The 10,412-nt window shown below is 37.1% G+C and overlaps 1 protein-coding gene across 3 annotated transcripts in view; it reads right to left on the bottom strand.

Moving 5' to 3' along the window:
• Positions 1 to 379: 379 nt before the first annotated feature.
• The window catches only part of LOC121315125 (chromodomain-helicase-DNA-binding protein 1-like), a 30,339-nt gene continuing 20,306 nt past the window's right edge, over positions 380 to 10,412 (bottom strand). For all 3 annotated transcript variants that reach the window (XM_041249063.1, XM_041249054.1, XM_041249073.1), the window contains exons 23-37: positions 10,072 to 10,248; positions 9,387 to 9,565; positions 8,988 to 9,029; positions 8,754 to 8,887; positions 8,204 to 8,342; positions 7,410 to 7,560; positions 7,163 to 7,285; positions 6,709 to 6,861; positions 4,960 to 5,253; positions 4,682 to 4,816; positions 2,576 to 2,754; positions 2,006 to 2,105; positions 1,867 to 1,915; positions 1,489 to 1,702; positions 380 to 1,232 (exon numbers count right to left, since the gene is read on the bottom strand). In XM_041249063.1, the coding sequence (XP_041104997.1) occupies positions 887 to 1,232; positions 1,489 to 1,702; positions 1,867 to 1,915; positions 2,006 to 2,105; positions 2,576 to 2,754; positions 4,682 to 4,816; positions 4,960 to 5,253; positions 6,709 to 6,861; positions 7,163 to 7,285; positions 7,410 to 7,560; positions 8,204 to 8,342; positions 8,754 to 8,887; positions 8,988 to 9,029; positions 9,387 to 9,565; positions 10,072 to 10,248 (2,415 nt within the window). In that variant the 3' untranslated portion in view covers positions 380 to 886. The remainder of the gene's footprint in view (positions 1,233 to 1,488; positions 1,703 to 1,866; positions 1,916 to 2,005; positions 2,106 to 2,575; positions 2,755 to 4,681; positions 4,817 to 4,959; positions 5,254 to 6,708; positions 6,862 to 7,162; positions 7,286 to 7,409; positions 7,561 to 8,203; positions 8,343 to 8,753; positions 8,888 to 8,987; positions 9,030 to 9,386; positions 9,566 to 10,071; positions 10,249 to 10,412) is intronic.

The following is a 10,412-nucleotide window of genomic DNA, read 5'->3' as shown; positions in this document are numbered from 1 at the left end:
TTTTTTCTAAAAACAACAAATTACAAACAAAAAGGAAACAGTCAAGACTGATTATAAGTAATGGTAGAAAGGGGGCACTATAGGGAGTACAAATAATGGAATAGAGGTTTCCTTTCCCCATTCTTACATTCGGAACAGCAATTCATTGTGAGACTATCCATTAGTAATAACTGACATTTACTGTTGTGACAAGACGGCCTGAGTTTGGAGGGAAAAAAAAAAAAAGCCTGAGGAGAAAAGCTCATTCAATTCATTATTTTACAATAAATTTACAGTAGTACACACACTCATATTTTATTAATATATATATATATATATATATAATATATATATATATATATATATATATATATAAATATATAACTAGTGATTTTTTTAATTTGAACTGACAAAAAATGGCTATTTTACAGTTGTAAGAACAGAAATTAAATATTCAAGCATGATGCAAAAATCGGCATGGTTGTCACAGTCTATACTGTAAACATGTTACTTTGGAAGGTGAGTCAAAGTCCTTCAATCAAACTATTTTATTCATTTCTTAGACATGATTAAAGATCAGTTACATATAGCTCTTTATTGTTAGTTTTTAAATAGACCAAAGACCACATTAAAATTGAACTAATCCTTGCCAAGATCCAGTCTGGTGGTGAAGTGGGTGGAGGGGGGCAGTGTTCTGGTCTGTTTTGTAGTAGTAAACAAGTCTTTTTTTTTTTTTTTTTTTTTTTTTTTTTTTAAATGTCAAACTTTGCAACACAGTGCAGCATTACCCTTAAATATAAAAATATTTGTTTTTTTAATGGGATATTTCAAGTCACATAAGGCATTTACTGTGTTCAGCTGTTTCTATGGCTAACAAAAAGGTCCAGACATGACATCTCAGCTTGTGTTATGTCTTGCGGCTACTCCAGATCTGCTCTGGAGTACTTTTGTGGTCAGAAGAGTACTCAAATGGAGATCTGTGTCCGAGGGGAGACCTGGAGTCATATGGGGGAGACCTAGGCCCACTCCCAGAGGCCCTGTGGTCCATCTGCCAGTCTGAATGGTACCTGTATTCTCGGGAGGATTTGTGGTGGCCATATTCGGAACTGGATCGTTGTTCAGAGTGGGACCTGTGGTCAGAATGGGAGTGGTGGTCTGAGCGAGATCTTTCTTTCATGCTCCCTTCTAAACCTGACCTGTGATCTCGACTTCTGTGGTCATCCAGTTTTCTGTGCTTACTGTCACTGTAGTATCTGTTAAAACAAAATAAAAAATAAAAAAAAAAACTTTTTTTTTTCTTTTTTCCCCCCAAAGACTGTTCTAGGTGACTTGAGCCCAGGATCTATATACTGTTAATCTGGGATAGCAACATCTGTATTGTATTTTGCATTTTTTTCTAGAAACAATTAACTTAATGAAGCTGCAGTAGATTCCATCAACTAAAGCTAGTTTTGATCCTGTGTTGGTTGCAGTGAGATGACCAACAAAAATTCAAGCATCAGTGTCTACCTGCTGTCTTGCCTGTAGTGATCCCTGTCTCTGTGGTCCTTGCCATTGCTGTATGATGAATATGGTCTCTTCCTCGAAGAATCACTTTTCCTGTAAGACTCTCCCTGCCGGTCTTTGTGATGATCATTGTAATGCGAGGAGTGGTGCCTCTCAGAGGTGTAGCTTTCCTTGCTATTGTCGTCATGATGAGAATTCTCCTTTAGCCTTTCAATATCTACATTGTATTAGAAGAGAGGAACGACCTTTCACAATGAAGTACTCAGTTAGGAAATGTACTCAAGCTTACATAAAAGTTCTATAGTTGATTTCAAAGCCCAAAAATATAAGTAGCATATACACATGGATATTCTTTATGCAAAACAGGACATGTACACATACCTTCCTGTTTACTGCTGTAAATGTTTAAGCTACTGTTTTGGTCACCTGCCTGCAAAAAAACAAACAAAAACAGTGATTTGTGATTTTAAACTTTCATAAAATTTTACATTTTGCAACAATTTAAAATAGGTTCACATACCTGAGCACACTCTTGTCGTTTCTTGATTGCATGTTTATATAGTTTGTGTAGTTTTCTAGCATCAAACTCTGTAAACTTTGATACAAATATCCAGAGATTTCTGAAACAATAAAGCATGCATTTGAAAAGCTGAACTTGCCTTAGAAAGGTTTTCTCCTGATCAGTATATTTGTGCCAACCATAAAACACATAAAATTGAATGACCTCCAGGTAAATGCACCAAAAACTTGTCTATGCATAACAAGTGAAACAAAATAAAAAATTGTACTTAATTCAAATGGAAGCTAATTCTACATCAGCCTAGCATATAGTATTCTGTGACATTAACCTTAAAATAAACAAATAAATAAATAAAATAAACTAAATAAATAAATGCTTCCCTTTCTTGCAGTTGGTTTCAAATATCCTGATTAGTAATTATCTTAATATACCCTAATTTAGGCAGCTGGGGTATGTGAAACCAGACAATCATTTAAACAAGTAGAATTCCAGGATTAAGTGCATCTCTCACATCTCCAACAACTGACCAATCTAATATGAGGAGATCTTATCACTTGCCCGATTACTTACTTTCTCCACTGTTTGATCAGTTCTGGGTTGGTGTACTCCTTCAGACATTCAGTGATGTGGTCTCCAATTTTGATCAGGCACTGCCTTGTGTGTTCCAGCTGCTCCCTCTCTGAAAGGCCCTTCTCTGGCCTATCTAACTGTTTCAATGCTGCCTTAACAGGTCGCATCCTTTCTTTGCACTTAAAAAAAAAAAAAAAAGGCAAAATGCATACAGTAAACTCTTGCTTGTTTCGAAGTTGCAAGATCATAAGTGCAAATACGACAAATGACCTTGGAAATTACTTTTGTGATCATTATTTTTTAGAGATGGACCCAACATATGCCCTGTACTAGGGGTATCCAACCCTGGCCCTGGAGAGCTACAGGGTCTTCTGGTTTTCATTACAACAGAGCTACTTAATTGAACCAATTATTGGCTTAATTAGTCAAAATTAATATGTGTTCCAGACCTTTAGCCATTGATGACTTAAACACCAATAAAACCTGCAGGACTGGGGCTTGCCGGGACCAGGCTTGAAGACTGCTGCCCTATACTAGATGTGCAATTATAGATTCCCATGCAACTTACACATTTGGAACTGCTCTATAAGCACTGTGCTATGGTAAATAGACTAAAATATGTATGTAATAAGGCTAATACAGTGCACTCAGTTTATCAGAATCAACCGCATATAGTAATCAAAAACCACTGGGCAAAATCATTCCTATACTAATCATGCTAAAATACTCCGCTTTTAAGAATGAAGCAATCTGCTAACAAGAATAATTCCGGGGCAAACTGACTGCATGTAATACAATACTGTATGAAGTACAATGATGTGTACAGCCAATAAAGCGGCTTTTGAATTTGACTACATCTTGCGTGATTAGGCACATATGCAGCGTGCATACAGTATAATCCCTTGTCCAGTTATTTTTTTTTGTTCTCTGTTAGTGAAAATGTGTTTCTATCAAGTGAATATACATTCATTGAATGCATACTAGAGTACAGCGCTATTATTGTGCGATATGCATGTTTAGAAGGAGGGGGATTGTGTAACTGCGCAATGAGGAGGAGGAGGGGGGGGAGCAGAGCTTTGCATTAGTAAAAAAGTGAGATTTGCAACTCAACTAAAAAAAAAAGAAAGCCACAGATGCTTAAACCCAGTGACAAAATACTGTACTGTAATGACATTTTAATTCAAAGACCATTACACGTAACCGCATGGTAGTTAAACTAGGCACCCTCATAAGACTATCGGATCTCAAGTATACTATAGTAAAACAGGATTCTGCAGCTTTGAGTAAACATAATCATGATCATATTACAAGCTGCTTACCCATGAGGACTTATTTTGTGTACTGTCCTCAGTGATTGCGCACCATTGACACTTGTATACTGTATTTAAACTGCTGATGTGCGGTGTCACACTTTTGCTAATTAATCATATCAGTCCATTTAAGAGTCAACCGCTTAAAGAATCTAAATCATCCGGGGACAGATGTGACTCTTATAAACCGAGTGCACCGTACCCAACTAAAGAATGATCAAATCAGTTAGACCACATATAACATTTAAAAACAAGATCTAGTGAGTCTAACTATAAAAGGGAAATTGTGGGTTGTGTTGGGAAACAAAGCAGACAGCAAAATAATAAATAGCATCTGCCTAAACAGCAACAAAACAAAAGCATTACAGTAGCTTACAGACTGCCAGAAGGAGAAATTAATAAAGGACAATATGTGCTGATGCTCTCTGATGCTGTAGTGGCTTCTGCTTATGTTTTAAACACACATTTCTTGAAGTTCAACAAGGGAAATGACTCATCTACTTGTTGTATTTACAGTGCAGGTAATACAAGTGCCAGTGGAATATGACAGGTAATACGATTAAATAGTGTGATCAACTTTATAAAAGAAATACTACATATGCTGTATATTTTGCTCCCACATACAACATTGTACTGGTATACAGAAATGAGCCCTAGCTTAAAATTCAGACCATACCGGGTCCATTCCCTTTCAATACAGAAGACTCAGCTCTCTGTTAAGACCCTTTTACCCAGCCCCTTTGTTGGTCTTAAGAGGTATTTCCTGTCAATATTGAATTTGCCATCTTGAACCTACCACACTAAACGTCTTTTGGTCAAGCTCCTCTGACTCCTCAGCAATGGGTACAGGTTCACTGCTTGCAGTAATGTGGACAGGAGCATCCGTTACCTTCTTCAATTTTTCCTTAATCTCAACTTTTACTTCAGTTATCTTAAACAAAATAAAATTAAAAAAAAACACAGCAACATTTAATTTGAGTTAAATGAAGTCTCTGAAATCAGACTTGGGATTCATACATTTCAATATGTATACTGACAGACTACACACAGGAATGAATGTTGCCTATTTCTTACTTTTTCCTCTTTCATTTCTTCTTTTTTCAGTACAGGCTCAGCTTTTGTTTCTTTCTTCTCTTTCAGTTCCTTTTTCTCTTTTACATCCTTATTTTCCTCTTTTTTATCCTTTTTTTCTTTTTTGTTGTCCTTTTCTTTCACTTCCTTCTCTTCAGGCTCATTTTTAATTACAGTTTCTGGCTCTGGTTCATCATCACCACCATCATCATCATCATCGTCATCGTCATCACTTGACTTTTTAACTTTTTCAGCTTTGGCTCTCCTGTTGACAGGCTTGGCAGGAACAACCTCTTCCTAAAAGGACACATGGCTGTTTTACAAACTGATGAAAACAAACCATGTTTTCATGTGTTTTACATCTGGATATCTAATACATATACAAAATGCAATTCATTTTTTTACCATCACAACTACTGTGTTATAATCAGGGCTTCAGTTCAGTTTTTATTAAATTTACCTTTTTTTGTTTGTTTTTTCTCCCCCTGGGGGGAAATTGTTGTTTTTAGTGACTTTCCAAAATTCTGGGGTTTTTGTATGTCTAGGCATTTGTTTTTTTACATTTCCCTACTATTTGCAATTCTGTTTTAAATTCTCCCTATCTAACATAATACAATTTAAATCCTGCAAGCAAGCCTTCTAATTGTAATCTCGTTTTACATCTTGCAAGCAGAGTCTCCAATAGAAATGTAGGAATTTGCTGCCACTCAGTAGTTGGGGTGGGTTTAAAGTATTCAGAACAAATCAACGACAGATACAACTGCACTGGAAAAGGTAGCTTGTTCGATTTTATTTATTTATTTAAATTTCGTAGTCTCCAATTTTTTACCGTATTTTTCTCCCCAATTTAGTGTGCCCAATTATCTGTATCCTCGGCTCATTGCTTGCAACCCCTACCACCAACTCTGGGAACGGAGGCTGGAGCGCGTGTCCTCCGAAACGTGCTTCTGCCAATCCGTCATTTTTCGCACTGCAGATCCACAGCGCGGCCACCAGACCTAAAGTGCTGAAGGACAACACAGATCTGGAGGCTCCACTGCAGAACCACAGATGCCCTATCGGCCACAGGGGTCACTGCTGCGCAGTGAGTGGTGGATTCCCCTGCCTACCCGAGCTCTTCCTACCCAGGCAGTGCTCAGCTAATTGTGCGCTGCTCCCTAGGAACGCCCGGTCACGGTTGGCTGTGACATAGCCTGGACTCGAACCTGCGAAGTGCCTTTGCTAGATGCGCCACTCGGGAGCATCCCCCAGCTTGTTTGATTTTGAATAGTATCTTATTTAATTTTTTTAAATGGGAAAGGGTGAAGTCAATGTGAATTGAGTAACCATTTCCAGTGTTTTTATGTTGTTTATTGGCTATACACTTTTTTTTGTAAAATTGGGGTATTTTATTTATTTATTTTTTTTACAGAAAATCAGAAGCCGTAGTTCTAATACACTATTCAGTCAGATGCAACCATCGAGTTTACACAAGCACATTTTGATCACTCAGCTTTCAATAATAGTTAGAAAAAGAATGCATAACATACAAAAAAAAAGCTCAGTTAAAGCAGTTTATTTTTTACAGGCTATGACAGGCTTCTTTGGCACCAATTAAGGACATAATACTGTTAAGTGGCAAGTATAACAAGTTCATCTTGGACCAATTTAATTGGTACAGTAAAAAAGTTAATAAATAATAAAACGAGCATATTAAATGTCATCTTGTGTCTACAGTTCGGCAGCAATGTTTTATTAGCACACAATCCCCACCTTTCTCTCTTCCGCCTCCTCCTCCTCCTCCTCCTCCTCTGAACTTTTCTCTGATGGGGGCGGAGACAAGTCACTCTTCACCACCTCTTCAACTTTTACTGGCTTTGCAACTTTGTTCTTCTTGCTTCTGGGCTTCCTCTTTCTCGAATTGGCCTACAAACAGTAGATTAGTAGGTTCCAAGTTAATTCTAAAAATATTCAAAATAATATTTGATACTAACTTTAACTGCTACATGAAAAACATTTTTTAAAGACATTTCTATACAACTATCACCACAATTGAAAAACATTTAAAGTATAAAATATTCATAGTATGCATGCATTTCTCTCAAGCGTAAGCACACAGTACAACAGGGACACCTAGTGGGTACATTTTTGTGTTTACAACATATCAAACTGCTGAGTAAAAGCGGCCTTACTGTTAAGTTTTTAAAATACGAAGTGTTTGCCTTACCGTCCCAGCTAGCCTCTGGGCCTCCTTCCTGGCCAGGTCCTTGCTTAGTAGTTTTATGAGGTAGTCAGCTCTTGTCTGCAGCTGTTTAGCCTGTGGCTTCTTATCTGGGTCATCTGGTAAAAGCTGCATTGAGAAAAATAAAAAAAGGTTAATGAAACTACAAAAAAATCAATAATTCTATTTCTTAGCATTTTGAACACTTACACTAACCCATTCCCCAATCAAAATGCAGCACTATGTGATTTACCTTTTGTGTTAAACTGAGGTCTGGGTCCATTTTGATCATTTCCCAGCTGCCATAGCCATACTCGTATATACCAATCAATAGGTTGGCGTCGTCTTCTTTACCCCAGTCAACATCAAAGTGAGCTGCCTTTGAATGACAAGGGATGCTATATCTGTTGAAGCAACAAGATATACTACTTCAGTCACCAAAATCAACTCAATTTGCTTTAACTCAAATCTTGAACCGTTTGTTTTAAGAAAATCTACCAACACTATTGGGGATGAATTAAACAGAATCTAACTACAGCCACGACGCAATTTACATGCATTTTATTTACTCGTTTTTGGAATAACGCAGATGTAGTATTTATACAAGTTTAATATACGCGGACGTTTGTTTTGAATTACGCGCTTTGCGCACCAGTCTGTAACCCAGTAACCCCCACCTCTCCAATACCACCACCAGCAAGCCATCCCAGCCAGCGTTCAACATAAGTACAGTAGAAAAACTTATTTAAAAATTCTTATTTTAGATAGGCTTTTTAATGTCTTTATTATTGTCAGTAACAAATAAGCACAGTTTAAAATAACAGTGAAGGAAATAGACGTACCAATGTGTTTTGAGGCAGAGTTTCCCCTAACCCCTACCATTTCTTTTATTTCTTATGGGGAAATTAAGGTTGATTTACGTGTTTTTGAATTACGCGCCCATTTTCAAGAACGCATCTACCGCGTAAATCGAAGTGGCTGTATTAACTTTTTGTCTATATGGCCATTACAGTTCTTACATGAATCACCAAATCTTTCAACCCCTACCTTTTCCTGTCCTCAGGATCTGCTGGAATGGACTTGTGCAATGGTGCCAGTTCTTCTTCATGTGAGATGACCAACTTTGCATTCACCTGAACCCCTGAGATTCGGAATGTTGGTCCTTTCACTTTACCTCGCCTGCCCCCTGTTGATCAAAAAGAACATTGCTTGAGGTTTAATGATAGCAGGCTCCTACTTATTCAAACCTCCAGTGATTTGAGCAGTATTTTTAAACACGCAACATACCACAGGTCATTGTGTAAAACAAATGTTAGGTCATTTTAGGTTAATCCAGAACTTTAAAAACATATAACATATGCCTGAACTAAGTTTCATCACAATTGGGTAAGCAACTCTGAGAATAAGAGTGTAGTATGCATTTGTCACCACTATATCCATGTTGCCAGGTAGATTTAACCAGCTCAGAGATAACATTACATGATTTATTTCACCCTCAACAAATTGCATTTGTATTTATTCTTGGTAGAATTTTTTTTAACCAGAATTGGCAATAAGAAAGCATTTTCTTTTTAAAATTCTAAATACATAAAATTACCTCCTGTCTTTTCTGGCCCAGATGAGTTCTCTCTTAGGGTCTTTATGCAGCCATTATGCACGGTTTCAGCCAGCCGTTTAAGGTCCATTTCAGATTTGTCAACCAGTTCAGCGTCCCGGGCAATTGCATCAAGTCTAGAAAACAATGGAATGGGATTTAGGTCATTGTCCATTACCTACAACTCAAAAGAGAACATTGTCTTAAATTATGTGTATTATATAAAACAAAACTTACCTTTCCAGAGGGCCACCAAACTTTTTGTAACTCTTGATGAACCTGTAACAAACATGGAAAACCACGTTACAAAAGACAGTATTCCCCTAGAAAGAAATTAAAGGGTTGTATAGTACAATGGAAACTAGCCTACAAATTCATAAATAACATATCCAAAATAAACTAAGTGGTCATACACAAAAACAATCCATTAAAAGTAATGTAAACCCCCGTTTTTCACATAGCACAATAGATAATTTTGATATGCTCATTTAAATGGATGCCAATTTATACTAAAAAAAAAAAAAAAAAAAAAAAAAAACAGTTCTCAACTGTCAAATATATGGTGTCTGAGCTTTCTTAAATTGCCAAGAAGCTGTGGGCAGGATAGCTTTAAAAAGTATTAATTTCAGACATTACCTCCGTATTTCAGCATCACTGAACCCTTTGATGTTTTCTCTTGGAATTGTCCGTGGTCTCCCTCGTTTTTTTGGCCGCTTTCTGCCTGAAATAGAATCGCTGTCGGACCCAGAGTACCTCCTGTTCCTGCTGTTCCTGCTGTTCCTGCTGCGCCTGCCTTCATTCCCATTAAAATTTGCCTGTTTAAAGAATAACATTACAGATTAACTAGATATGCCACAATGAACATCTATGCTTTTTAGCATTTCACAGAAATATGTACAGCACTCCTACACGGTCGTGTCAAAATAAGATTCTCCAGAACATTACTAGATCTGTCTTTATGATTGTTTCTAACAGTTTACTTTTAACTTCCACTTCATACTATACTCAACTCAAAAGCTGTAGCGTGGTTCAGGTAAGGGTCATTGATGTTGACTGGGCTAATTTACTAATCAAAATGAAACAAGTGAAGAAACAGCTGCTTGGATTTGTGTGGATTGTTGTCATCCACAGAACAGAGTCCAAGGAAAGCAGCAATCCACACAAATTCAGCATTTGCATATCAGCACAGGGAGAATTCAGTTAATCTATACACATCATAACATCTTACTAATTCACAACAGACCATGAACAGTAAAAGCACTGCTACTAAGTAAAGCCTGGCAACTCAGACGTTAAGTCAAAGTACTAGATAAGCAAATACCTGTTTGGCACAATTTCTCATTCTGGGCAGCAAGTAGATCTCTTCCAGCTCTTTCTGCCTCTCTTCCTCTTCCAGTCTCCTCCGCTGCTCCTCAGGAATAATATCATCCCAGGACTTCTTTTTCTGATCAGCCTCCAGGTCAATCTCTTCATCCTCCATTGTTGAAAAGTTTGCCACCTGGGGTGGGGGGTTAAAACAGCAAAAAACAAGTTGAGTTAAAAGAATTGATGTTCCATTGCCATGTAAAAGATTTACAACAGCATATTTCAGATAAATGCTATCTAAAGCAATATTGATTTATTTATTATTATTTGTACTTGGTTTAATAATATATTTAACAA

This window comes from Polyodon spathula, chromosome 1 (genome assembly GCF_017654505.1).
Source record: "Polyodon spathula isolate WHYD16114869_AA chromosome 1, ASM1765450v1, whole genome shotgun sequence".
In the NCBI taxonomy this organism is placed as follows: Eukaryota; Metazoa; Chordata; class Actinopteri; order Acipenseriformes; family Polyodontidae; genus Polyodon; species Polyodon spathula.
This window is presented reverse-complemented; position numbering and strand designations above follow the sequence as displayed.